This window comes from Penicillium oxalicum, chromosome II, assembly GCF_001723175.1.
Source record: "Penicillium oxalicum strain HP7-1 chromosome II, whole genome shotgun sequence".
Taxonomy (NCBI): Eukaryota; Fungi; Ascomycota; class Eurotiomycetes; order Eurotiales; family Aspergillaceae; genus Penicillium; species Penicillium oxalicum.
Window position 1 is genome coordinate 829,113 of NC_064651.1, and position 27,562 is coordinate 856,674.

Below are 27,562 nucleotides of genomic sequence, written 5' to 3' on the forward strand. Positions count from 1 at the left end.
TCTTTGATTTGTCACTGCTGTATGTTCAGGGACGGATGAAGCCCCGGCCAAGGTTGTATTCTTCTGTTCTCTCATTGCAAAGGCACAGTGTTGATGGACTTGCTGACTTCCTCCATCACCTTGAGCCACGTCTTCGACCAGACGGTGAACTTGTCTCCGGGCGTCGCCTCGCTGTCAGCACCTCCGTCTGCATTCCAGGAAGCGGCGACCGAGTTCACAGCCTGACTGGCTTGTTTTTGAATATTCTTCAAATGTTCGGCCGCCTTGTTCCAGTTGCTTTCGTACAGCGCACCAACGACTTCGTCGACTTGTTCGGGCACGTTTTGCAGGTTGATCATCAAGGACTCGAGTCTCGCCACACCCCCGGTTGACGACAAGGGCAAATCACCAGCATTTTTCAACCGATAAGTGATGACGGCAGGATAGACTTGAGCAACTGGTTTCAGAAACCGCAGTGTCGATTTTTTCTGTTCCTGCAATGCCGCATTTTCCTGCTCGTCATCCGAATCCTCGTCCGAATCATGTCCATCCTTCTCATCACCCATCAGGTCGTCGAAAAAGTCATCATCCCCCTCGGGATCCCACTCCTCCAGCTCCTCCACCGCATCTTTGACCAGATCACGCCACTGCTCGACACGTCGCATGACGAAGCCCACCACACCCTTGTTCGCAACTTCAGCGACAGCGTCACACGCATCCCACACTCGGCCCACCGCGACGGTAATGGCATCCTTGGAGACCTTGGAGATGTCCTCTTCTTTCTTCTTAGGGTCATCTTTCTTCGCGGTATCCTTCTGTTGCGCAATCCCCTTCACGTCCTTGACTAGGGTGGAGAACTCCGCCAGTGTCGTTTTCACCAGAACCAGCACCTCCGAGTGAAACGCCTTGGTATATTCTGCGGGTGTGACGAGGAGCGCGGCGGTGACGAGGGACGGAAGAATGCTCTCATTGCATGCGCGCAACACGGTGATCACGGCGGAATGGGTGAAGGGCGAGTTGATCGCCAGCAGTGAGAGCTTGGTCACCTGCGCTTTGAGGCCTGCCGCTGCATTTGCGAGGAGAGGCAGGGCGCTGGTCGTAGAGTTTTCCTGGGCGTCTGCATTTTTGGCAGGTGTTTGGGATGTTGCGCTGGATGCGGGAGAGGTGAGTGTAACTTGGAATTGGTCCAGGAGGTTGAGGGTGGTTGATATGATGCCGGGGAATTGCTGCGCCATTTTTTTTGAGGGGGAGAGAAAAGCCGTGTATGAGTGCTTGGCCTAGTATATGCAGTTTCTTTGCTAGGGGCCAGTGTTGGGTTGTGTTTTTCCTGGTCGCGAGAGAGTTTTAATTTCGGTCGTTTTTTTTTCCCCTGCCCCTCGACGTGAAGAAGGATTTTGTAGATAAAAAAGATTGTCCGCGGGGCTCGGGTTGAGTAGGGTGGGGCTCGTCTGAATATAAGGTGCCCGGCTGGCTTTCTCGGGTACTTACTCACCACGGTATTTTGTATGGTGAGTGAGGTACTACTTGTACTCGGTAGTCAGGCAAGCAACAGTGTACTCTCGAATCCTCGATCTTCCTTTGTATACATTTTGCCAAAATGGCCTTGTGGTGATTATCGACTGGAGTTTTCAATGTCATCAATTTGCCATCAACAAATTCTACGCTGCTAAAGGATCTTCCCTCCAGCAGGCGGCCTGACTTCCCCCTCAGGCACAAATCTGGAAATTAAATATCAAACGCCATACAATTCAGGCACCACCTAAACCCATCATCCCCAGTCTCAGAAAGTCTACTAGTTCAACGCCGCGTCCTCTCTCCAAGACATCCATTTGATATGAGAGAGTGGGTACCATCATGTCCAGATCAACTTTCCCATCCTCGCAATGCAAATTTCAAATGGTCACATCCCATATGTTCCGGCAACACATGTATTTCCACGCAATCGCCCAATGAGTATTAAGATGGATCAGAATTCATCCTCGCGCACTTCATCGCTGTTTTGATCTCCTTCTTGGCCCTAACCATCCAAAAATAAAAGCAAGCCCTGCCGGGAATTTTCAGAACGAAACCTTAGCTCTTATGTCCTCGTGGTTTGCCAATAGTTTCAGCAGTGGGCAAGCCCTTTAAATATTCAGAGTCAGATCATCTTGCGACGATCACACTAGGCTGTCATCATTTGTATTAGTCGACTTCCAATCTACCGACTACTCCATCATTTCAAATTGTCAGTCAAGGCTCAAGAAACTTGTTAAGTAATATCATAAAGACAAATAGTCTGATTTAAAGCACTTGACACAAAGGACTGGGACTAGGCCCTTTTCCAGCTCGACCCGGACGGGATTCTGGAATATAACCTGGCCGAAACCTAAACTGATAGCCAGGTGAGAAAATATATGGATCGGCGCTCATCAGAGGGATTCTTGATAGCAACGAGGTCGAGACATACCAAACCTCACTTAGACCGGAGGTATTGATTCGGTGTAGAAATGGGTTCCACTTCTCAGCGAAACCTTAGCAAGAAAAGGACTACTCCCGCCACTTGTCATGGTACATGATGAGAAAAGACTTTCGGCTTCATTTTCTAGCATATCATACAGATACTTGCCTCATCTCACTTGACTTTTATTTGATTTCATGGTGAGTACTAGAATTACATCAACGAATGTATAGCCTTATTCTTTACAATAATTTAGAAAGATGACTTGAGTTCAAGTAGGCTTTTTCTCAATAGGATATAGAAGTGAGGCATAATTAAGGTCAAAGTAAGGTAGAAATAAGGTAGAAATATGATAGAAGTGAGACCAGAGTGAGGTTATACGCCCAAACTCCGTAAAAGTAAGCCTACGAGTTGGGTATCATTCTAGAGGTCTCTCACGAGGGAGATGCGATCCCCAAGGTCGACATGGTCTAAAAACGACTTTTTTCATCTATACTGGGCTTCTAGGGCTTGATAGGCGACTTTTCGACTTGAAATACAGGTATCTACTGGTTCGGGGTGACATTTATTGTCTTGAACGCTCTGACACCAGGTTAAAAGTGTTCCTGAGAAAATTTGCTCTTCAAGGAATACCCATTTATCTATCAGACGATCCGGATGCCTGTCACCTCCAGGGTATAAATATCATCATATCCTATCTTTCCATCTTTCCTCCTTCTCCTTCTACATCATCACCCACCGGATGAAAGTCAGTTGTCTGGTGGGACCCGGCCTGACAAGGCCGGAAAAAAAGGTGAGGAACTGAAGTGGAACTACTCTCTATGGTATGAAATGAATGCTAACAGATTTCTCGGGGCTATGCCTCCAGGACCAAGCCCTAATGTCACCAGCGGACGCGGCCAGCGGTGCAGGGGACGGCAGGAGGCCGGATCGGGCAAAAGGGCCCACAAAGGTACTGTAGTAGAACTCTCCATTCCCATGATCTGACGTATACTGTCTCCACGACCGAGCCGAATTCAACCATTGAGCAGCAGACACTGATGAAAATTGCAAGCAAAAGCCGAAGCCAAAGAAGAAGCGCTTCCATAAGTGCTTCCTCTACGGGGTGCGAGGGCACCTGATGGTGAACTGCCCAGTAAAGGCGTTCACCACCGCGGTGGCGGCGCAGGTCTCGCTTGTAAGTAAATTGATATGAAATGGTGACTTGATGCGTGCTGACTTGAAGCAAGGGCCTGCACCTTCATGATGCCGTATGTTATACCCGTCCTGCGTGTTATTTGGAATCTGAGCTCTGCTGAACCCTGGGATAGCTCGGGCTTCATGAGAACCGCCCCACCCCGCGAGCTACGGCCCGCCGAGCCACCGCCGCCGCCCCTGCCGCGGCGCGCCCACAGGCTTCAAGGCCTCAGGGCGCGGCTAACCCTGCCAGGCAGGGTTACCAAGAGGCGTCCCTGTCGAGCCGCATGTAAGTCAGGAGTCCTCTGCACCACTTGCCCCGATGAATCCATGTTATCTTCTTGCATGTTTCCCCCAAATATGAACGCTTGAGCGCACCCGTGTGTTCAAGATCTATGGGCATCTGGCAAGCTTCAGAATTTGGGGCTGGTCGTGACCTCGCTTCCGAGTCCAGGTTTCGTGATTGTTATTTTTGAGGAACTGGCGTCTCTTCCCTGCCTCTCGTACTTCGCGGTTCACTCTCTCTGTGAAACTGAATACTTCTACAAATTCGACTCTTGAGCGACGGGATTGAAGTGATTACTAACGAAATGATATTTACTAGTACGCGGCCCGATGAACAGAAGAAGTAGAACCAGACGGGAGTCTTCATGTTCTACCAGTTCTTTTTCTTTCAACTACTTGCCCTTTATCTTATTTCTCTCCTTTTTTTTCTCATTTTTCTTCTTTTTCTTCTTTTAATGTACAGATGTCACAGCGGGGATGAGGCGGGTCTGTCCGCCGTAGAACAGTAAGTGGAAATGTTTATAGCCTAAAATATAAGGCAAACAAAAAAGTTCACCGTCACGCGTCGTCAAACGGAACAAACATTTAGCATAGCCATATTCAAGAGCTTGAAAACGTTCGTAGCTCATCGAGCCCCATCACCTTACACAAAAGATGGGCACATCAAAGTCTCGAGCCTCTGCAAAGGCTGCCAAAGCCCCTCCAGATGTTCCTGCACGTCTCATTCCCCCAAAGACCTTTGTTCTCGACAATGGCGCATATACAATGAAAGCGGGCTGGGCCTGCGATCCCTCCGTCTCCTCCGAGGAAGCGCTATCCCACTGCGTCACGATACCGAATGCGATTGTCAAGACACGCGACAACCGAGTATTTACTGGGGCTCAGCTGAACACCCATGTCACGGACTGGAATGAAGCGGTGTTTCGGCGCCCGGTGGAGAAGGGATACGTCGTGAATTGGGAAGCGGAGAGGGAGATCTGGGAACAGACGTTCTTCGAGGAGAAGGCGACACCTCGAAACAAGCAGCTTCGGATCACCAAACCGGAAGAAACCACTCTGATTCTGACGGAGGCTCCAAATAATTTACCAGTGCTGCAGCGCAATACGGACGAGATGGTGATGGAGGAGTGGGGCTTTGGTGGTTATGCGAGATGTTTGGGTCAGTGATTCAGAGAATGAGGACGGAGGTCTTTTTCCGCTGGCAGAATGAAGATGCTGATACTTTGGTTTTTGGTTTGGTCATTATAGGCCCGACCCTGAACGCCTGGAACGATGTCAATGCGCTATTCGGTGATCCCCTCGCCAAGAACGATGCCGAGGTGTTGCCCAAAGACTGTCTCCTGGTGGTGGATTCCGGATACTCGCATACGACAGTCACTCCAGTCTACAAGGGCCAGCCTTTACAACGAGCCATCCGTCGACTCGATGTCGGTGGCAAACTTCTCACCAATTACTTGAAAGAAATTGTCTCAATGCGACAATACAATATGGTGGACGAGACATACATCATGAACGAGGTCAAGGAAGCCGTCTGCTTTGTCAGCAACGATTTCAACAGCGACATGGAACGGACGTGGAAGGCAAACAGACGGCGCGAAGATATGCAAAGTGTGGTTGTCGATTACGTTCTACCTGATCCCAATGCCAACAAGAAGGGCTTCATGCGGCCTCATGATCCGCTATTACACGCCAAGAAAAAGAAGGGTGCCCTCTCAGGTCTCAGTGCAGATATCTTGTCAGAAGATGTCCTTGTCCTCGGCAATGAGCGATTCACTGTTCCCGAGCTGCTATTCACCCCCAGTGATATCGGTATGCAGCAAGCTGGAATTCCCGACATGGTTCTTCAAAGCATTTCTGTTTTGCCTCCTGGCTTGCACGCCGCTTTTCTGGCAAATGTCCTCGTAGTTGGGGGTAACTCTTGCATTCCTGGATTCATGGAGAGATTGTCAGTTCAATTCACGATGCTCGACGAGAATTGGGGGCAGAGCTAATATATCTTTCACAGTGAAAACGATCTTCGAGCAATTGCTTCTTCTGAATGTGTCGTCAGAGTACGACAGGCCGAGGAGTAAGCCGTCCCCCTCATCCCATCATCAATATCGTCGTGGGCTTCGAGTCTGCAATGTCACTGACTTTATCGGTTTCTAGTCCATTCCGCTCGGCTTGGCTTGGTGGCTCTCGATTTGCAAGTAACCGTGAGGAACTGGGGAAGCTGGTGATCACCCGACAGGAATACCAAGAATATGGCTCTGGTTGGGCGACCCGGCGATTCGCTGGGCTGGTGTAATGACCGGCCGAAGTTTGTGGGAAAAAGCCATTCTTCAACGACATTATCATTTGGGGAGTTCTCGGGGCCGATGAGGATTGGCGGATTTCTTGTTTCTTTGCATTACGATACCCTTGAATAGTTTGAAACTGAATATTTCTCTTTACATTCGATCACTATCACCTGTCTTGTTGATCTATCATTTGGTTTTCGGAGTTCGGGACAGCACCTTGGTCCAGCCTACCACAGTAACTCTTCAAAAAAGCAGGAATACATACCATTTCTTGTCATCTGAAATATAGAGCATGCCATGATACTTGACTCGTTCACTCTTGAAGCAGGGACCATCAAACCTCGCCACTGTAGATGTATGGACTCGGATACGAGTATACTGACCCCTCGTTTGTTAGAGAAGCAAGTTCACATGATATCCCTGACTGAATCTGGGAAGGTTGCCCTGGGCCAGGAGATTCTCGAGGCTTGGTATCAGAAGGCAGTGTCGGGCTACTCTACCTCTTGTTCCTTGCCAATACTGTGGAGATAGCTTTATGGTGTCATCTTTTCTTGCCTCTTAATACTATCATTCTCATCTTCTCCATTGCTCTCTTTCCCTTGCCCTCTTCATTTCTTTCCCTCGGTTCTGAATATCCTCTCGTCCACTGACATCTAGCAAGTATGAAATAACCATGTCCGCTAGCTGCCATAGTTCTGCTACCTTCTGCCTTCTTGTAGTCTAAGGTTAGAGGCTGAGAGTGCACAGCTTTTGTTGTTTGTTGTGTACAAATTGACTACCTCGCTTGCAAAAACAAGGCTGGAGGCATTTGCAAGCCAAAACAAACTCCAGAAACGTGACTCCAGTACGGGATGATCCTCAGTTCGGTGTACACCAGTCGACGCCTATCATATGAAAGTTACTCATGGAGTTGCTCCATCAGAATCCTGGGCTCAAGATGACACAGAGACTCAATATCTTGTCAAAAAAATTCAGATGGTCCAATAAGACCTGGCTATGTAGAGTTATTTGTATACAAATGGACTGCCTCAGGTTTGCTGGGAAGCACTGCTCTGCCAGTGGAATACTTACAACATCCACAATATGGGCTTTTCTGCTGGCAGTTGTTGGCGGTCTACAGAAGCAAAAGGCGGTAGCTGGAAAATACCCGCAGACTTGACTTCTGAATTGTAACGTTCTGACATTACCCTGGAAATAATACAATACCCAGCGATCGGTGTTCCGAAGGCGGGCAGCATCAGCAGCCTCTGATTCTGCCGGGTATCCAGGCCTCATCCTGTGGATCGTGAGGCTATACTATACCAGATGTTTGTAGTCCACGATGATCAAAGCTACATACTTTACTATAGTATGATTAAGTCAGAATAGGGTCTATAATAAGCTATAGTGATTATTTACAATCACAGACATTTTTGTTTTTAAAAACAAATTCACAAAGTAAGAGGAGACTTGTAAGGTGACTTGTGAATGGCTTCACAAGATCAAGCGCTCCGGTGCAAAAAGTGATGCTCACTGTCGGATTCGAACCGACGATCTTCTGTTAACCGTATTATTGTAATTACAATACGAGACAGACGCCTTACCCCTTGGCCAAGCGAGCTTGCTTGTTGTATTATTGTGAACTTGTAAAACTGATATCCATCGTTTTTTCGCGAGTTTCCCGCTTGAAGCAGCGCTCCCGCGACGATATTCACTAAACTACTGCGCTTATGCTTATGTTTGACTCTTTTTGGTATAATATTCAAGGATCCTTTAATTTGGACTGTAATATTTGTGTTTGATGGCTTCATAAGTGTCCATCTCTCAGAAAATCTGCTCTTGTAGGGCTTCCTCTAGACCATCGTTGAGTAGGATTCAATTTATATCACCTGCCCTTCCCGCGTTTCCCACGTGGGTCTGATCTCACGTGGAAGATAAGACGTCTTGGCGGTTCGCGCCAGCTGAGGTAGACGTTGTGATCTCTTTCCAGTGGTGGAACAGGAGCCCATGCTTGAAGATAGATTTTAAAATCAAGCTACATAAAGCTACTGCCTCCAGTATCTGATCATTATAATACTTCTGCCTGTCCCAACTCAAGATTGTTGAGGACCTATGGATAGTCCTTGTTCCCGCTGTTGCCCACCCGTGGACCCTGCATTCAGCGAAATGTATATTTCCGGGAACCTCACGGAGTCCCAGTCACCCGGTCACATCCACACTGGCCCGCAACTTGACCAAGTGTAATCGAACCCATCAACGCAATAGGTGAAGCCACTTATTACCTACCAGGATACACCAGGAAGATTAATCAAGCATGTACTTTAAAACCAATCATATCATGTTCCATAGGAGCATCAGAGCCCAGCGTCACAGAACCGAAGACTCAATATCCAAACAACGTCGTCCCACAAGATCCATTTCCACCGAGACACTGAATCCGCGGCTACACAGAACCATCACACCAGTACGGACACGAGTGCTCCATCCAATGGCCATATTGACATCACGAAACTTGACTATCTGACAGAACATACTCTAGAAGTGCACAAGCAATTTGCAATGAAATCGCGCCATGGGTACCTCCTTGATTAGGAGGTAGCGGTTAGAGATTGCCCGTCTCTACATCCACCCACGTGCACGAGCTGTCTTCTACATACGGTTCCACCACCCAGTACAGCGCACGTGCTCTCGAGATCTCAACCCAATTGACAGCAACAGCTTCCACTTTCTCCTTCCCATCCATCTGTTCTCCATGCATTCCAGGAACCGACCTGCCCCCCAATCAGTATGGTGGTGAGACGTCCTACTCCTGCATCGAATGCACCAACGTAGCTGAACATCTCACGATCCGCAAGTTGGTGTCATGTTTGAAACACTTGATTCAGCAATCGTGACTCCCAGTCTCATCCCACGCCTCGAGCCGTGAGCCGCCATTCTGAGCACTCGACTTTGTTTACGATTGGCTTGCATGCAAGGCCACATCTGATATTCAACCCGTCACACGACCTGATATAGTCAAACTTTGAATACGGCTGCCAGAACACTGTCATAACAAATAGTTGACGCTCACAACAAGAACAAAAGCTTAATGCTCACAAATACCCCGACTGCCTCGTCCTATGTACGCAGCCTTCATGTAGTAAGATCCTCCACACTTCCACCTATGGGACATCATTGAATATTTGTACGTCCCATCCGACCAAAAACTCTTAACTCCCATGGTATCTTGATATCTCAACGCGCAGCCAAAAAAAACAACAAAAACAAAAACCCTCAACAAAATGACCAAGACGCCGACGCTCATCAAAATCCGACAGAGGCAATCGGTTCCAAACTCGAACATATGAAAACAGGCAAAGACTCACTGCGAAGCCCGTAAAGCACCCAGCGCGCCTTCCGTGGCTCGGAAAATGGCGTCGGCATGCAGGCCTCTCGCAGTTTTCCCACGGATGGAGACGGCCCCCTCCTCCCGCAACAACGCATGAAACAGTTTTCTCGTTTCTCGATCAATCCTCTTGTTTAGATCAGCTGTTGTATTGGGCGTGGATACGGTGATTGCTGATTCGAGTTGCGGTTCCCCAGTCCATTCGTCTATAACCAGTGCGTTCGAGAGAAGCACACGTGGCCCCTGGCTATCCGTGACAGCTTGTTTGATCACCATGGTGCTGCGCTCCAGATGCGGGACAAGGGTTCGAAGCTCTGCAGCTGTGATGACACCCTCTTTATCCCCAGGGGGATTTCTATTTGCCTGCTCGATCGAACCGGCCCCATGACTGGCGTCAATTCGAGCCCATAGTCGTGCACGAGTCACCGAAGCCTCCCAATAGCGGTTAATACCCCAGCACAGAGTGGCAACGTCTAGAGCTAGCAATGGGTTCTCAAGGCGGGTATCAATCCACTGCCGGAGTGCCGTAGGGACCTTTCGCTTTCTGCTGTCTCCGCCCGTTGGGACCGAAACAGATGTGATATTCTGTGTCTCTGGATTCGTCTCGTACACCACAGACACATTATAGAGCGAAGACGGAAAGGGGGATGGCGCGGTAAAATTCAAAGTGTGTGTCTCGAGCAGCGAGACTGCTTTTGAAGCTGTGCGACTGGTGGTGGCTCGAAGTGTCAAGGGAGCGAAGAAAGTAAGATACCCTGCAGATTTTGAGATCTCTTTCAAAGCAAAAGGGTTTGTCGGCATTGGTATCTCCGAAGGCGCCGGCCGAGGCAATTTGGCACCGAATGGAAGAAGAGTGCGAAGAAGCGCTGAAACCGGGATAGGATCCCTTTGGGGGATCGGCTGATTGATGTGTGTGGATTCTTCCTTGAGAAGGTTCAACAATTTGCGAACCTCGTCCGATTCTGTCGACAAGGTCAGGCCCGAATCGACTTTCTCAGTCCACTTGCTCATATCGGCCACCTCGGCCTTCAGTCGACGTAACTCGGCCTCCAGACCTTTTCGAGTCTTTCGTTTCCCAACGACGGCTGCGGTCGCACTAGTACGCGTCAACGTCGCGCTGTCCTCAGAGGCCTCCTCTTGTGATGATTGAGACCTGAGCGCTTTCGTAGAGCCGCCATGAAGGAAATCTGTCGCTGCCCGTTTTTTGCGTCTCTCTTGCCTCGAGCTTGGACTGCTGCTCAAAAGACCCTTCGATCGGGCAGGAGCCTTCTCCAAGCCCAATTGAGCTGGAGTCGGGGGCAAATCGGGCTCAAGAGAATCGTCCTCATGGGTAGTACCAGCACTCCCATCGTCAAAGCCCAAATCTGCTCCCGCAACTTCCTCCTGTATTGCGGCATCTAGGTCCAGTGCAAGCTGTTCCTCGGGCGTATTTGAGAGATCATGTGTTGGTCGGATCGGCTTGCGAACAGGAGACCCAAAAACAAAGTCCGCAGCTGAGATTTTCCTAGACAGTCGACGCGGAGGTTTGGAAAAGGCTTGGATATTGCTGGCGCGTCGGCTCGGAGATAAAACCATAGGAGACCCCGAGGCTCGCGGCGCTTTCAGTGGACTCGAGGGATTCAGCGATGGTCGGAATGCCTTGCGGCCGCGGATGCCAAGGCTTCTGGGATCATCTTGAGAGATCTGTTTTTCCGGACTCGGCCGAATGGGGGACTGTTTGCTTGGTGACCTGCTAATTGCGCGCTCGAGGATTTCGGGGTGTGATTTGGCCAGACTCGCTCTCGTAGGCGACTGAAAAGATGTACGACCTGGGGAGCGTGACTCCCTCCTGGGTATGAGTGTTTGGCTTGCGCCAATGGGTAGCTCTAATACTTCACCCGTTCTTCGTCGTTTCGGGGGCGAGTCCATTGTCGCGCCAAATCGACAATTGTTGACGGTTTGATCGTACCGGCGCGCGCCCACATGCGGAGCGCGAGCGCATAAACAATCGAGTTTGCCGTGTTTGCATCTATGACTTAATCTCGCAGCAGCCCCGAGGATCGCCGCTTCTTGATCTCCAAAATAACTTATGATGAAGCGTTTCGCGACTGGTGCGCAGACCTGGGCAGTACCTGGGGCTTTCAAAGCAAATTTTGAACATACCTGTGGTCTTCGTGCTACTTCAAATCGCCAGTATGCCTTGACCCCAACACCCCGGCGCATGCGGGCACAAAGCCACTCCCCGACGCAAGATAGCCAGATATCTTCGACCAGTGCCTCTTCCACGTCACAAGCGCACCCGTTGGGCGGCTTCTACTCCTTGATCCTAGAGTCCCCCTTGCAGTCCCATCAAACAGTGACATTACAGTCGCAGCCAAGCCCGAAAACCTCCTCGACGCCTGCGTCTACAGCTGAGACCTCCAAGCCGCAGACCCCGCAAGAAAAGATGGCCATTGTCTTTGGTACACGTCTCGCGGGGCCTGGCCGCCAATCTAGATATAATCCTGGTGAAGCGCCACCGGAGTCAACATGGAAGACTATCAATGGGGTACCGATCCCACCACGCCCCGAGGAGCCAGAAAATTGCTGTATGAGCGGCTGTGTACATTGTGTGTGGGACGACTTCCGCGACGAGATGGAAGAATGGGCTGCCAGAGTTGCAAAAGCAAAGGCAAAGGCTGGCAAGGACACCGTCGCGAAAGATGTGCGCACCGCACCTCGTGCCGAGGTTGACTCCGCCAGTCTGAGCATGGACGACGATGGCGGCGGAAGCGAGACCAACTGGACCGTCCCGAATCCGGAGGATGACCTGTTCGCCAACATTCCGGTTGGTATTCGAGAGTTCATGAAAACCGAGAAGAAATTGCGGGTAAAGCATCAGAAAGAAGCTTCACCATGAGCCGACAGCCCGATGACGACGTTGGGGTGTAAACGTTTGTACATGATCAAAAGATATTGTGACCGATGTCATGTTTGATACCCCGCTCGGTTTCAATGCAAATGCCGACTGTATATAGAGCAAGAAATTACACAGCGTATGCTTCATGAAAGTCACAAAGCCATTTTGAGCACCTATGAATTGTGGAATGCATCAGTGTCTTCCATTGAACTGTGACGGCCTTTTCAGCGAGTGGACTTTGCCCGCCTCAGATGTTCCCGCGGCTAAATGTCCGTGCGCCGCGCCGCGCCGCGAGTTTCTTTTTTCGATGCTTCCTTCCACCTCAAGGTGTCATCCCATTGTTTTTCCATTTGCAATATGTCCATTTTTCTTGTGATTTGAGCTAGGGAGTCAGATATGTGAAATACAAAAACCCTGAATCTCAACATATTAGCGCAGATGGACCGCTTACTCCGCCTCCGATCGTCCGCGTACTGGCTCCCTAGCCCATCGTGAACCTGCCGAGACGCCTCAAAAATGGCGCACCGATCAAGCTCGTTATCCTGCATTCGGCGGCTCAAACGAGCGCCGATACTGCACCGGGAAGAGCTTGGTGACGCTAATCGCTATTTCCTTGGCTCACGACTTGATTCAACCGGCCGCGTGAGCAGATTGGGTTGGAAATTACCCTGACATCGCAGCCAGCTGCCCGCAAGCGCGCTTTTACACAAGCCTAGCGGTGTGCAACAGAACTTTACGTCGTACCAGAGTCGCGATATTATCGTCCTCGCACCATTCGATCCTTCTCTCACACCCTCGAGTCGAGGTCCATCATCGCCGAAAATGCTGAAACCATTCATCAATCCACGACGGCTAGCAAGTCTCATATCGATGGAGACATGGGTGTGGAGGCAAGGGACGACACCAAAGATCACGAAGCTCAGATGTGCTCGCTTTCAAATGACGAAATAAAATTGTTCAAATATCTTTGGCATCGAAGAATTATTCGTGTATCAAGAGATTTCAAAGTTTCGAGTCATGGAAGTGAATCGAAGTTTAGCATGAGTTTCCGGATGCAGAACAAACGGGAGATGGTAAAGACATCAGGCTGAGAGTCAGAGGTGAACTAGATTCATCAAGCTTGGTATGCGCATACTCGAGCTCAAATACATAAAACACCTGAGCTCAACATTCACTAACTCTGTACGAATAGGAACAACTAAAGACGGAAGCTTTCTCGCGCATGATTACAAGGCTGAAGGAAGAGGGATTGTGGGATGCACTGGTTTCTGAATGGCGCCTGGCCCACTTGAAAGAGGAGCAGCCTTTACCCGCAAGCCCCGGCCCTTCCAGACCCGAGGAGAAGCAATCAGGGGTAGAGAAGGAAACAGAGCCAGGTATTTCTAGTGAAGAGCTGGCTACTGGAGAGCTGGGCGTTTTGTCACTCGGGTTGGGTCAGGATGATGTCCAAATGTTCCACTCCCTGGAGCAAAAAAACCTTCTTCAGCACGACGTTGAGTTCTCCGGCAACCAGTTTGAGGGCATGACGTGTCTTGCGACATGCTCGATTCCTAGCCTCAAGCAGGAGATACAAGCCTCAGGATATGGAATGAGAAAGGTACGGCTGATTGCTTCAATCGAATTTTGTCGAAGAATTTCTCAAATTGTTAGGACATTGCTGACGAGGACTCAAATTCAGCGAGATGCCAAGAAAGAGGCGATTTATGCGCTTATATCAAAGTTGCGAGAATCAGGTGTCTGGGAACAGCTACTACGACGCGATCATATCAGAGTTACCGTCAATGATGACCTGCTGTACATGATGCAATATGGGACGCAAACGTTGAATGATGCGAATGGCAAGATGAAATCGTTAATGAAAGTCAAAACAAAGACAGATCGACCACTCCAGGCCGACAAGGGGGTGAATAATGCCTACAAGACGAAGAGGTCCGAGCAGCTCGCCCAATCGCTTCGGAAATTTCGTCAATCCAAAGACCCTAAGGTGGTGGCGATTCGGTCCACGGCCAGCTCTTTACCCGTCAATGAGCACAAGGATAAAATCCTGAATCTCATCAAGGAGGAGACTTACAGTATTGTCGTGGCCGAGACGGGGTCTGGAAAATCGACACAGGTCCCTCAGATGATTCTCAATGATGCTATCGAGGAAAGCAAAGGTGGCCACTGCAATGTACTCTGCATTCAACCCAGACGCATTGCGGCTCGTATGCTGGCGCAGCGGGTCGCTCACGAGAGGCTTGAGAACATCGGCAACACAGTGGGCTACATGATCAGATTTGGAATCAAAAGACCCGCGAAAGGTGGTAGCATCACCTATTGCACGACGGGGCTGGCTTTGAACATGCTGCAGGATAATCCCGATCTTTTGAATTCCTTCTCTCATATCATTCTTGACGAGGTTCACGTCCGAGATATCGACATAGACTTTGTGATGCTGCTTCTGAAGAGTCACATCGACAAATGTCGGGTGGCGGGCATACCCACTCCGAAAGTTGTGGTCATGAGTGCCACGGTTGATGTCGACCTTTTCGCTTCATACTTCTGCAACATAGGCCCAGACGGGAAGCCAGTCCCCGCGCCACACGTTTCAATCCCTGGTCGTCAATTCCACGTGAAGTCACGCTATCTAGACGAAATCATTGGCACTTTGACCGACAAATTCAAGGAAGACGTTCTCGCGTGGTGCCTGAAAGAGCCTGCGACGGCCAAATTCCTAAAAAACCACTATCGAAACTTCGCCCCCGAGGCCGAGACCGAGGACGCGGATGACGCGATTGAGGATGACGATCTCGGAGTTTCTCCCCCGGCTGCGGAGGAAGGCGACAAAACTATACCTCTATCACGCCCAGTTGGTTTGAAGCGAGTGGATGATGCGTCTTTTGTTCCAACAGGTCTGATTGCTGCCGTGACACATCACCTGTTGAGCACGACGGATAGTGGGGCGATCTTGATCTTCCTGCCCGGCCTCAGCCAGATCATTGCCACAGAGTCGCAGATCCTCCAGGCCGCAGAAATGTTGGGCCTGGACTTTTCGGACGAGAAGAAGTACAAACTCTTGAAACTGCACAGCAGCCTCCCTGAGGAACTCGCAAACCTGGAACGTGACATACCCGAAGGCTGCCGTAGGATTCTACTTGCGACTGATATTGCAGAAGCATCGCTGACAATCCCCGATGTGAGATATGTGGTTGACTCTGGAAAAGTAAACCAGCTGATGTACGACCCTTGGAGTCGATCCCATCAGATGACCTGTTCTTGGGCTAGTCAATCGAGCACAGTTCAGCGAGCTGGACGGGCAGGCAGAGTTCACGACGGCGAGTATTTCTTTATGGGCAGTAAGGAATGCTTCGACTCACTACGAGTTACCAAATCGCCTGAGATCTTACGAAGTGATCTGCAATCTGTCTGTCTCCGTGCAAAGCTGTCGAATCCATCGTCGACAATCCGCGGATTCCTGCAGCAAGCCATCGAGTCCCCCGATATTTCCGATATCGACATGGCGGTTGACTCGCTGAAGCAATTGCAAGCACTGGATAGCAACGAGACTCTGACCAATCTTGGCTCTCTGGCCAGTCATATGCCAATCCTTCCGCCTCATCTTGCCAAATTGGTTGTTCTGGGTACAATTTTCCGATGCCTTGACCCACTTCTGATCCTGGCCACATTAGGACAGCAATCAAACTTCTTCTACCGAGGAAGCGATGATCAACAAAAACTGAACGCTTGGAATAATCAATCTGCATTTGCTGGGCAAAGCTCGAGTGATCATCTGAGCACGATCAACGCCTTCAAGGCCGTTCGGTCTGTTTGGATCGAGGAAGGAGCGCGGGCCGCCCAGAAGTTTGCGATTTCCAAGAACGTCTATTTTCCAGTCTACCGTGAAGCATATCTCACATCCAACCAGATTCTGCGCCAACTGGAGCAAGCTCAAATTGTCGACAAATGGCTCTTGACTGGAAAGGATGCCGAGGGTCGCTTCGGCGGACCAAAGCTGAACGTGAATTCACACAATGTCCCCTTGATCAAGGCATTGTTGCTTCATTGTCTGTACCCTCGGCTTGCAGCCCCGACACCAGACTCGAACTCTACGTTTGTCACCCAGACCGAGCAAAAGGCTGTCTTGTTCTCAGGCAGCATGACCAAATCGGGAAGAAAAGCTCCTCGGACACTCATTGTTTTCAATCAAAAGTTCCTGTGGGGGAAACCCCCGCACATCACCGCGTTCAAAGAAGCTTCAATCGTGACGCCTCTTGCAGCGAGCCTGCTCGGGGGGCAGTTAGCCGTGCATCGCTCCTCTATGATCATGGATTCGTGGTTGCGTATGGGCGTGGAAGTCCTTGACGCAGCGGCATCACCAAATGAGGTGATCAATGACATGATCCAATTCAAGGAGACTTTGAACGAGGTAAGAAATACTTTTATTGATGGTTCCCCTCTTCTCATTCATCACGAGCTCGCTCCAGTGGCACGAGTCGATGACATGATCAATTATCTAACGTTTCAATTTGAATGCAGGCATTGACCACGGCATTCGAGTCCTACCAAAGCAATTTCGAGATCCTGCAAAACAAGAAGACAAGAGGAGCCTTTTTCAATGCTCGCAGTGAATTTTCCACGAACTTGCAACAAGTCGTTACTGAGATATTAGATCGCGACTGTGATCATGCTCGAGCATCTGCGCCTTCGGCATGGAATGCTCATGACCTAAGCCATTATTCGGATTAAACTTTGAAGATGGTAGTTCTTGACTCCGTACCATAACAGACGAACCGATGACCAAACTCATGTATATTGAAAAAGCCATGGACAATTTACACGATATCTTTATCTATCCTTATTTCCCCTATACTTGGCATTTTCATTTTCATTTTCTCATTTCTTTCCACATCAAGTCCAGTACAATTTCCTAAACAGAGAAGAGTACCCACACGAAATAAGCTCCGTCAGACGTATACTCCGCTTAGTAGGCTACACCGCTCACCGCCCTCGATATCTTATCGCTCCGCCTCTCTGCCGCCCTGCTCCCCCCAAAAAAGAATCTTGAGATTCTCGAGGAGCTTGAGACGCCTGTCCTTTTTCCCACGTCTATCTTGCTTTCCTTATAAAAGACCCAGCCCAGACAGTCCTTCGCTCTGGGACCTTGCTAATACAAGAATGGCTCTTTCCAAGGGCGAGTCCGATATCATTCTCAATCGGGCCAACGTCGCCCTCGCCCGCAGTCAGCGTCTTGTCGCATCATGGCTCCCCGCCGCGACAACGGATGAACTGGCCAATACCAAATCTGAAGAGGAGCTTCAACGTGAAGAAGATGAGATTTTTACTGCTGTGCCTGAGACGTAAGTTCTTTCTTTTCTTTCTTTTCTTTAAAATTATACATTTCCACAGTTCGATTTCGACGATTGAAGATTTTGGGGAGAGGAAAAGAAAGCAAAAAACAAGGAAAAGCGAGAGAAAAGAAAAGAGCGATGCGCTTCTATTTTCATGAACGATCTGATCGTGATTTTGAATTATTAGAATGATACAGGGTTTTTATGTTTTTTTTTTTTCTTTCTTTCTAGCCTTGTTCCTCTTTCTATTGCGCGCGCGAACCATTCAACCTTGATGAGAATCTATATTCCACAAACTAACCATCTATTTATCATTTCTCCAATGATTCAATAGACTCGGCGTTGGCGCACCTCTCCCCGAAAAAGCCGCAGATGGCAGCTGGAACCGCACCGAACTAAGCTCCAACGACCAATTACGAAAACAACTCCTCGGAAGAAACTATGACAAATTTATGAAAGCTTCTGCGGCAGCGAAACAAGCATCTCGAACCGCTGGGCCGGCGGGCACGAATGGAGATCATTCTCATCTCCAGAACGGCAAAACGCAATCGCAATTGCAAGCACAGGAGGAGGACGAGTATGATGATGATGAAGAAGGGAGGGTATCGATGGTGGGCAGGAAGAATCGCAAGATGGGGATGAATGGGACACAGAAGAAGATGAATCTGAAGAGGAAGAAGATGGATGAGGCTGGTCCTACGTCTGTATTGATCGGAGCTGAGGATTCTACCGGGACAAATGGGCTTGTCGCTGGAGATGGCTCGAATTCTGCAGCGGATCGTGGTGTCGAGGATGCAGATCAGGATGCGAGTGCGGGTACGGACGCGGTGGACGGACCAGTTGAGACTGATGCGTCTGTGAAACCGGCTCCGTCAAAGGGGAGGAAGAAGGCAACGAGTTATTTGGATGAGTTGCTGGCTGAAAGATCTAAGAAGAGAAAGAAGCGGTGAAATTTGGTGTTTTTGGGGGAGGGACTGGTTGCACTGCATGAGACATTTGATCTTCGCTTTGTCCTTTCCCCCCCTTTTCCCTTCTTTCTCTTCCTCCGCTTCTCCTATTCTAATCGCCTCGCTTGTTTTTCATGATTTGTATGTTTGAGACGGGGCGGATTCAAACAGGTCCTCGCCCAAGGCTGCCATTGAAAGATCAGGCCAAAGTCGGGCGCTGGCCTGGGCTGGCGATTACCTGCACAACTGTCTCGCCGGCCGGGAGGATGCAGCGGTAGGAGTGTGCTCTTGTGGCGGTTTCTTCTATTTGCGACATACCTTGGTGATAGCCGTCGTTGAAAAGGTATGGAATGTACACAGTTGAAGGCCAAGGCCAGTATGACTGTGAATCCTAGTTGGAACCCCCGTCCAGTCCGGCTTGATATTATCATTGCCCAAGAAAAAAAAGGTAAGAAGTGAATTGAATACAGACATAGAATACAGTTTCCATTCTGGATGCAAAGATATGGTGGTTTTCTCTTGCTCCGTCCGACACCAGGGTATATAGAATAAATGCTGACAGAATGAGACGCAACTCCACGGCCGTATCGTTCACTGAAAAATGAAATCAACCCCAAAATAGCACGAAGATTTCTCGAGTCCACAAGATATTAGGAAAGTAGAGGGAGAAATGAAGACGAGGCAGAGAAAGGGAGAAGGAGAGGAAAAGGGGGCCAGATCACGTCGCAAGGAAAATAAAACAACAAAATGTCCGATGAAATAAGAGACAAAGTGAAACCACAAGTCAGATCTACATGCATGGACAAATTCCAAATTAATAGACGAGTTTGACAAATGACGCTGTTGAAATCGTTGACCAAAGGCGGAAAGGAAAGATGGGGCCATGGTCGATGTTGATGTACACACGAACGGGAAATCAGGCAGGAAAGGCGACTGGCCGTTCGGATGGCAGAGGTATCAAAGATGAAGAAACAGAAAAAAAAACGGAAGAAAGGAATTGCCAAGTACTCGCACATGACTAGCTTTTCCGAAAAAAAGATGTAGGCGTTCGAGGGCGAGAGAAATTGGCATGGACTCATTCGTTCGACAAGGAAGGAATCATCTGATTTCATGCGTCAATGATGCATTGCGTGGTCCGATCCATCGAGGTTATTACTCCAAGCGCTTTCGTTTCCGATCTTCCTGTTGATCTTCGTCGGGTCGCTCGGCAGTGTCGGCAGGATTCAGGAGAGAATGGACATTGCTTGCCATGCTGGACCGACGAGTTGCTGGGAGAGAGGATTCTTGGCGGTGGAAGCGAGAGCCCCCAATTGACCAGCCATTATCGGCAGTCAGCATCGACGGGGATGCTTCAGCCCCGATGGGTGGAGTTGCATGACGAGAATGGTCGTTGAATCTTCGAGGGGCACCCATTTCATACTGGGCGAGCACATCTCGGACTTGCTGCTCGCTACTCGTCGGCACCCGGTGCGGCGATGAAGGCCATGGTCCACTGGCTCCACCATTTGCACCGGCATTGCCAGGAGGAAACGGAGATGGGCCATTTGGAGGCCAGTCGGCTTGCCGAATATCTGCAAAGGTGTGACGGCGGCCCAGACTTGAGGGTCCTGGGGAAGTCGAGATGGAAAGAGGATGCGGTGCCGGTTGTTGGGTTTGATGCGGCGGTGGCGGCGGCGGTCCAGCACTCGGCGGCTGTAGTCGATTATAATTAGGGATGGGCGCGTTAGCTCCCCCAATGGAGCCGTAACGCCGCGGCGACACAGCTAGGTGTGGAGGTACCGGTGGTCGAATCATGGACTGGCGGCGGCTGTCGTCCTGAGGTAATTGACGAGGGGATAAGGGAGGACCCGACTCCATTGGCATGTTGCCGTAAAAGGGTTGACGTGGCGGCATGAGGGACTCGTGCGATACTTCCATCGCGCGCACAGATTCCAGCTGCTTTTCGACTTCTCTTTGCATGCCCAAGACTGCAGAGAAACCGTTAGTTCAGCGTACGGTATGACAGGGTGCGACTTGAGAGTTGAATTCGTACTGTCATGATATAGAGGACTATCCTGGTTAGGAACTACCCCATGCAAAAAGCGAGAGATGGAGTGCGTCCACTGCGATTGAAGGTCAGTACAGGGAAGCCCCGCCACGTTCCCATTGTGGGGGTAATGTTTCGTACTTGATAGCATTTGACCAGACCATCCGCCATGCTCTGGCATTTGGAAGCCAGGACGATATTGCCTTCCTCGGCGCGAGTGAGGCGGGCGTGCATGTCGTGTAGACTATATTCCAGATTCATAAGTCGGGCCTCCGTGGTGTCAGGCACCGGCTCTGCCGGGGTGCCGGGCTGGGACGCAGGAGCTTTATGACTCGGGAAAGAGTCGCGATGAATCAAAGCGTGTCGCGAGGCGCGACGTTTGATCTCACGCAGACCCACCAAGTCCCCTCGTTTGAAATTGCCGTTACCGTGCTTGAATTCCCAAAGAGCGGTATCCGGTGTTCCAGTGTGAAAGACGTCGCTCACTGCAAGATTTCGAATCAGTCTTACTGTGTCTGGAGGGGACGTGTGTATCGCAGTCCCGTAACGTACCTTTATGAAACCCGTACATATTCAACTGGCGCACAAAGGATGATATATTGGTATGCTTGAAATATTGACTAGCGCAATGTTAGCCGCTGAATGGCGTCCAAGATCAGGTCGAATCATGCTCGGGACTGACGCAAGAACTTTGGAGAACTCCGACGTGGGCGACATAACGAAACTGTCGTTGGTGCCAGACCAGGCGATCAAATGCCGAATGCTCGAATCCTCGAGCATACTAGAATTGCCAATTCACGATGTCAGTACCTCTCTGGTCGCACCCTCATCAACGCGATTCTCTCGCTTCCGCTCTCCCAATTTCTCTTTCTCCTTGTGCCCACAGAGAGAAGATGTATTTGTTCCGGGCGGATTGAACTGACTTGTAAAGCTTATGGATGAATGCCGTTTGTACCACCTTGGGTTGCTGTGCTGCGGCCGCGGCTCCCACGGCGGAATTCTGGTGATTGCCTGAGACCCCGACCTCGGCGCCGTTGGCGCTGATTGCGCCTGTACGATCCCCATCAGGACTGTTATGGGCCTGGTTTCCGCCAGCGGCACCGGACGAAGCAGGCGTGATCTCCATCGCAGTGGGAGAATTGCGGGCAGATTGCGAAAGAACAGGAAGATCTCGCGTTTTGCCGGGCGCATCTGCAGGTCCGGCAAAGGTAGGTCTGGAGGACGGTGGATCGGCGAGACCGCTCATGGTGAATACGAGGCGAAGATCGCGGGACCCGACCCCAGCGCGCAGCAAAAGGAGAGAATTGTACTTTTGACTCGTCTCGGGTGCGATTGGTGCCCGACTATGGACCCCTAGTATTTATATATAGTTTAAGGCCGTTTCAGAAAGGCGGATCTCGAATATGAAACGAGCTTGTCGGAGGGAGGAGGAGAGGAGGAAGAGGAGGGAGGGGGGGGGGGGGGGGGGGAAGATTGGGTGGGTAGACAAAGCGCCTCGGGGGAGAAACGCGATCGGTCCGATCGTTCGAGAAGGGCCGCTCGTGGGCGGGAGAACGTGCGATAGAAGGAAGCTTGTGAAGCTTCAGAGCGAGGCGCAGATCAACACCACAGTCGCAAGCTCCGGTGTTTCATTGCGCCTGCAAGAGAGGAATCGAAAATAAGCTGGGTGGAGAGGACGACCTCCGGCGGATTGAGAGGCTGCGGGGGAAGGGGGCAAGACACCGAACGAGATGAAGAGAAAAAGAGGGGAGCGGCGAGAAGGAGCAGCACGCGCGACGGTCGGGGATCTGCGCCCTGAAGAACAGCTTCTTCAGCGATCGGAGTCGACTAGGAAGGGTGCGCGAAGAGGCGTGGGAGAGATCACCGGACAAAAGTCGGCAACCAAAGGCCGGTAGTGGATGATGGAAGGATTGTGGAAAGAAGTTCAAAGAATCAAGGGGGGGGGGGAACGAGTGGAGGAGAAAGTTCTTTTGGTTCTGGAAGAAGAGGAACAGAACGAGAAGGGGGTAGTTGTGCCAAAAAGAAAGTCCAGTGATAGTACTTCTGGGAAGGAGGGGACGACCATACTGAACAAGGTACCCACCGCCGAGAGTGGGCCAGACTGTCCGGCATTCTCACTTCGTCTGTAATGTGGGATGCTTCAATTAAGATGATCAGATGGAAGTCCGGGACCGTGATCTAGAATTCTGCCGACCAGAGAGAGTCGATCTGATTCGATCACCTCATGGGTCACTGCTTCTCGTTCATCGTTGCCCATATCAACTCGTTCACGAGTCATGAATCCGTCGATATGCTGGGATGCCTCAGGTGCCAAGAATCAATCATGTTCTGAATAGAATGCATCATCACTCCTTGTAGCCGCATATTTCCACTTGGTAAACGATTCATGGTCACCTTTTTTTTTCATTCTCTTTCTGGCTTTCATATTCCTCGCACTTTGATGTCGAGCTTGCTTCTCCATTGAATCGAAAACAGGGTTCAAAAGCATGGACATCGATCCCGAGGATCAGGCTGTCATCAGGCGATTTCAGACCCTGTCCAAGCAACGACGAGCAATCATGTATGTCTTTGTCGCGCCCTTCTACGGCAAATTGGTAGCCGTGCATGACATAGCAACTCATGATACCTCATTTCACCAGCTACCGCGGAATCCTAGATTCTCTCAGTCGAGATGAATGGCGAGAGGTCAAAGCCCGCGGAGAGGCCATCAGCTTGCACCGCGACATCTTAGGCAGCCTCCCCATTGAGCTCGCCCTTTTAATTGTCGTCCAGCTCCCTTTGGTGGATGTTGTTCGTCTTCGAAGAGTGAGTTTAGAAGAAGCCTAAAAGAACAGATTCCAGGCGCATGATGCTCAATATCGGTTCGTCATGGCTCACTGGGTCCAAGGTTTCTCACCACTGGCGGGATATACTCTCGTCTCCTCGCGTCTGCCGACAAGCTGTTCAAGTTACAGTGGGCAGTGATCCCTGGGACCAGGAATCATCTTTCAATCAGCTGCAGTATCACGGACCTAGTGATCCGAGTACAACTCACCGCAGGCACCCTCCGAGCATGTCTCAAACTGTGCCTCTCACCTCCCAGGGCAATCATATTGCCCATGTCGTCCCCTACCAGGACTGGTCCTTCAAGGAGATTGCTCGACAAAGACACCGTTTAGAGCAAGGAAATCCGTTCAAAGTGACCAAGATACCCGCTCCTCGCTTCGACAACTTCAGATTCCATCAGACAAACTATGACCGGGTGACGTATTCATGTGGACGGATTGCGTGGCTGGATTCCATGGATCCCAGTACCATCTTCAGCGTGGAACTCAACTCTGGACTTCAAGAATCCTTCATGACCGAAAACCGCGACTCTTTTCTTCAAGTCTGCATCAACCGGCCCCTCTTGGCCGCCATCACGATCAGAGGTTACTGTGTCGTGTGGGACATCGATACCGGGGAAGAGTCATCTTTCCGACTTCCGTCTCTACGCCAACACATATGTGTTGTGATCAGCGGGACAAAAGTCGCAGTCGAACTTGGAGATGGCCTCATCGTCCACTATTGCACTCAAAAGAGAGTAACAACATCCATGCTGTCACCAGGCAAAGTCGCTGCCGTTGCAGTTCATCCATCGCAGGATCGAATCACTCTGGTTCGCCTGGTGGGACTGAACAAACAAGGAGAAGAGATGCCACGGACCAAAGCTACCCACGTGCATGTGGTCACATGTACACTGGACAACGTCGACACACAGCAGCAGCAACAACAACAACAACAACAACAACAATGGCGAATCACCTCGTCCAAATACAGCCCCATTCCAACCTCCATCTTCCCCAACAAAGACTCATACCTCCGCCTCGCCACGGAAAAGCAAAAAGCTACTCTACCCATGTCCACATCAGGCTGTTCCAGCTCAATTCTAGAAACCAACTTCCTCAACTCGCCCAATCCCCCTCAATCCACCCACATTGTCGTCGAGCCAGACGGCCGCATTGCCTTTCACACCTTCGCACAAGAAGGCGATAATGTACATCAAGCTATTCAGATCGACAGAGGGCTCCTCTACACACGTCTCAGAGGGGGACACAATCAACTGGGTGGAATTGCAATCATGAAGCCTCGGATTCGATGCGGAAATTGGGGACTAGGCTTGTATGTCTGGTATGACTGGTACATGGCGCGTTTATGCCCCGTCAAGTCGATGCCGGTGTTGTTTGGGGATCGTCGATATGTGATATTGGTGGAGAACAAGCAGGCTTGTATTTGGTGTTTTGAAGAGTCTGAGTTGAGGGACAATTATGGCGCTGACTTGTCAATCTGGGGACATGGTTCTGAAACCGAGTCTGATTCTGGTTCTGATTCGGATGGGCTGTTGCGTTTATAGTTATCCATCCTGCATTCTCCATTTGTCTTCTTTTTACTCCTTTTACTTTCCCATTTCCTCTTTTCAAACTCGATATCTTTTTAATCTCGGATCCTGTACCGAATCTTCTCCATCTAGTCGTCAAGGTGGAGGAGTCTCGCTGAGTAATCACCGGGCATTTCTAAACCATCCCAGTAATTCACCCACATCAGCTGGATGGAAAGAGGATATCGAGAATGAGGAAGATTCAGAGAAAAAAAAACTACGAAACGTCATTAACATGGGAGAAATCAAAAGGAGGAACCAGAAAAAAAAGAGAAAGATAATAGTTGAAGATATAAATGACATAGGAACAGGCGCCGCAGCCAAGCACAGGGATTCGTTCCACGGGGAGAGAGGTACATAAGTCGGGGGAGGGGCGGGAGGTAAGGTGTGTTCTCTAAAACTAACAAAACAAAAGACATCAAAAAGAAATGGTCCTCATCGTATTCCCTGGGGCTCGCAGGCCCTCTTTCTCTTTCTTTCCCAATGCACAGACATTACCCTTTGAAACACGACACAAGACATACAAGATTTAGGAGTTTTCACTCGCTTAGATTCCGAGAGTGAACTCAACGCCAACATCGATCTCACGGGCCATCTTGACGACCTTGGAGAACTGAACAGACTTCTCGGCGGCGTTCTGGAGATCCTCAATGGAGAAGATCTTCAGGCCAGAGTCGTTGATCTGAGTAAAAAGAAAAAGAAAGGGGAAAATGTTAGTGGAAGAATGCTCACGGCGGATATAGGAGTCCATCAGGACAGTTGAGACATACCAGCTTGTGAGCCTGCTCCATGTTGGTACCCTGGAGACGGGCGACGATAGGAGTGCGCAGACCCATCTCCTGCACAACGTTGATCAGACCCTGAGCGATGGCGTCACAGCGGACGATACCACCGAAGATGTTGACGAAGATGGCGGAGACCTTGGGGTCGCTGGTGATCAGCTCAAAGGCGCTCTTGATAGCGGCGGGGGTAGCACCACCACCGACGTCAAGGAAGTTGGCGGGGCTGCCGCCGTTCAACTTGATGATATCCATGGTGGCCATGGCAAGACCGGCACCGTTGACCAGGCAGCCAATGTCGCCGTCCAGCTTGATGAAGTTCAGGCCGTGCTCGGCAGCCTTGACCTCATCGGCATCCTCCTGGGACACGTCGCGCCACGAGAAGACCTCCTTCTGACGGAACTCGGCGTTGTCGTCGAAGCCGAGCTTGGCATCCATGGCAAGAACCTGGTGGTCGGAGGTCTCGGACAGAGGGTTGATCTCAATCTGAGTAGCGTCCTTCTCCATGAAGACCTTGTACAGGTTCTGGATGGTGGTCTTGGCATCCTCGATGCACTGCTCGGAGAAGCCGAGGTCAGTCGCGATAGTGCGGGCAATCTCGTCAGTGACACCCTGGTGGATATCGATGGGGGTGGTGATGATCGCATCGGGGTTCTCCTTGGCGACGGTCTCGATATCCATGCCACCCTGGGAGGAGGCGACAATGACGGGGCTCTGAGTGCCACGGTCCATGAGGATGGCAAGGTAGAACTCGCGACGGGCGAACTTGCGCTCGCAAATGTAGACGGAGTTACAGATACGGCCGGCAGCACCGGTCTGCTTGGTGACGAGCTTGTGACCGATCATCTCGTTGGCGAAAATCTTGGCCTCGGCAGGGCTACACAAAGATTCCTCGTCAGTCTCAGGCTGCTCTTTTTCCAGGCTCCGAGGAATAGTTTCAGAATGAATTTGTTGCGCTGGGCGCGGGCGCGCGCCCCTCGCGATTGAAATCAAACCGGAGAATAGAAGGAAAAGGGGAAAAAAACCAAAACCAAAAAAAAAAAAAACTCGGGACCAACTCACGAGTAGATCACACGGACACCACCCTTGAGACCGTTGTCGAAGGTACCCTTACCACGACCACCAGCCAGGACCTGGGCCTTGATGACCAAGTCGTCATTTCCTATATATTACACTGCGTTAGGCGGGGAAGACGCGCGACTGGGATTGGCGGCTGATGCCAGAAATTCAGGATCAAGTACCGATAGCCTTGGCGACCTGCTCGGCCTCCTCGGCGGTTGTAGCGACCTCGCCCTTGGGAACACCGATGCCGTTCTAGCAATCTCATTTATTAGCCTGGCTAATCTGGGAAATGTTGTTCGCAAGGGTTGATTCCTCTTCGCGACAGGGTTGTGTTTTGGTGAACGCTCGGGACAGACATACCTGCTTCAAGAGACGAGCGGACAGGTACTCGTGGATGGAAAGGTTACGCTTCTGTTGCTGAGCGAGACGGGCAGAGATGGGGGTTTCCTGCAGACGATACATAAGCCACCAGGTCAGTTTTGCTGTCCGGTCCAAAGACTCAAAAACCGGGTACGGGCCGAGATCACGGCAAAGACGAAGAAAGATCTCACCGTCGCAGCCCGGAGAGCCGCGGCAATTGGGCGACCGCGAGCGAGCTTGAACATTGTGATGGCAGAAGAAGTCGAC

General features: G+C 50.5%; 9 protein-coding genes and 1 non-coding gene across 10 annotated transcripts; 5 read left to right on the forward strand and 5 right to left on the reverse strand.

Moving 5' to 3' along the window:
* Positions 1 to 71: 71 nt before the first annotated feature.
* On the reverse strand, positions 72 to 1,214 carry POX_b02180 (uncharacterized protein; the record flags this gene model as incomplete). Its single annotated transcript, XM_050111095.1, has 1 exon — positions 72 to 1,214. One exon carries the CDS (start codon positions 1,212 to 1,214, stop codon positions 72 to 74), a length of 1,143 nt encoding a protein of 380 aa, XP_049971441.1.
* A 2,082-nt stretch (positions 1,215 to 3,296) lies between these two features.
* Positions 3,297 to 4,224, forward strand: POX_b02181 (uncharacterized protein; the record flags this gene model as incomplete). The annotated part of the gene is made up of 5 exons (XM_050111096.1): positions 3,297 to 3,368; positions 3,471 to 3,593; positions 3,646 to 3,666; positions 3,727 to 3,881; positions 4,197 to 4,224. 5 exons carry the CDS (start codon positions 3,297 to 3,299, stop codon positions 4,222 to 4,224), a joined length of 399 nt encoding a protein of 132 aa, XP_049971442.1.
* A 307-nt stretch (positions 4,225 to 4,531) lies between these two features.
* Positions 4,532 to 6,164, forward strand: POX_b02182 (Actin-like protein arp6; the record flags this gene model as incomplete). Its single annotated transcript, XM_050111097.1, has 4 exons — positions 4,532 to 5,036; positions 5,126 to 5,822; positions 5,883 to 5,945; positions 6,026 to 6,164. 4 exons carry the CDS (start codon positions 4,532 to 4,534, stop codon positions 6,162 to 6,164), a joined length of 1,404 nt encoding a protein of 467 aa, XP_049971443.1.
* A 1,498-nt stretch (positions 6,165 to 7,662) lies between these two features.
* POX_tR058 lies at positions 7,663 to 7,756 on the reverse strand. Its single transcript has one exon. It is a non-coding gene; the product is annotated as a tRNA-Thr (tRNA).
* Positions 7,757 to 9,496: 1,740 nt separating this feature from the next.
* Positions 9,497 to 11,428, reverse strand: POX_b02183 (uncharacterized protein; the record flags this gene model as incomplete). The annotated part of the gene is made up of 1 exon (XM_050111098.1): positions 9,497 to 11,428. The coding sequence occupies one exon, from the start codon at positions 11,426 to 11,428 to the stop codon at positions 9,497 to 9,499; it is 1,932 nt and encodes a 643-aa protein (XP_049971444.1).
* Positions 11,429 to 11,591: 163 nt separating this feature from the next.
* On the forward strand, positions 11,592 to 17,123 carry POX_b02185 (uncharacterized protein; the record flags this gene model as incomplete). Its single annotated transcript, XM_050111099.1, has 6 exons — positions 11,592 to 12,368; positions 12,832 to 13,040; positions 13,079 to 13,280; positions 13,591 to 13,995; positions 14,077 to 16,803; positions 16,914 to 17,123. 6 exons carry the CDS (start codon positions 11,592 to 11,594, stop codon positions 17,121 to 17,123), a joined length of 4,530 nt encoding a protein of 1,509 aa, XP_049971445.1.
* A 429-nt stretch (positions 17,124 to 17,552) lies between these two features.
* POX_b02186 (uncharacterized protein) lies at positions 17,553 to 18,675 on the forward strand (the record flags this gene model as incomplete). The annotated part of the gene is made up of 2 exons (XM_050111100.1): positions 17,553 to 17,734; positions 18,060 to 18,675. 2 exons carry the CDS (start codon positions 17,553 to 17,555, stop codon positions 18,673 to 18,675), a joined length of 798 nt encoding a protein of 265 aa, XP_049971446.1.
* A 1,149-nt stretch (positions 18,676 to 19,824) lies between these two features.
* On the reverse strand, positions 19,825 to 21,944 carry POX_b02187 (uncharacterized protein; the record flags this gene model as incomplete). The annotated part of the gene is made up of 6 exons (XM_050111101.1): positions 19,825 to 20,639; positions 20,705 to 20,774; positions 20,840 to 21,183; positions 21,251 to 21,318; positions 21,381 to 21,479; positions 21,622 to 21,944. The coding sequence occupies 6 exons, from the start codon at positions 21,942 to 21,944 to the stop codon at positions 19,825 to 19,827; spliced, it is 1,719 nt and encodes a 572-aa protein (XP_049971447.1).
* Positions 21,945 to 23,184: 1,240 nt separating this feature from the next.
* On the forward strand, positions 23,185 to 25,070 carry POX_b02188 (uncharacterized protein; the record flags this gene model as incomplete). Its single annotated transcript, XM_050111102.1, has 3 exons — positions 23,185 to 23,258; positions 23,338 to 23,503; positions 23,586 to 25,070. The coding sequence occupies 3 exons, from the start codon at positions 23,185 to 23,187 to the stop codon at positions 25,068 to 25,070; spliced, it is 1,725 nt and encodes a 574-aa protein (XP_049971448.1).
* Positions 25,071 to 25,641: 571 nt separating this feature from the next.
* POX_b02189 (Succinate--CoA ligase [ADP-forming] subunit beta) lies at positions 25,642 to 27,540 on the reverse strand (the record flags this gene model as incomplete). The annotated part of the gene is made up of 6 exons (XM_050111103.1): positions 25,642 to 25,776; positions 25,865 to 26,750; positions 26,936 to 27,035; positions 27,115 to 27,187; positions 27,296 to 27,382; positions 27,487 to 27,540. 6 exons carry the CDS (start codon positions 27,538 to 27,540, stop codon positions 25,642 to 25,644), a joined length of 1,335 nt encoding a protein of 444 aa, XP_049971449.1.
* Between the last annotated feature and the right edge of the window lie 22 nt (positions 27,541 to 27,562).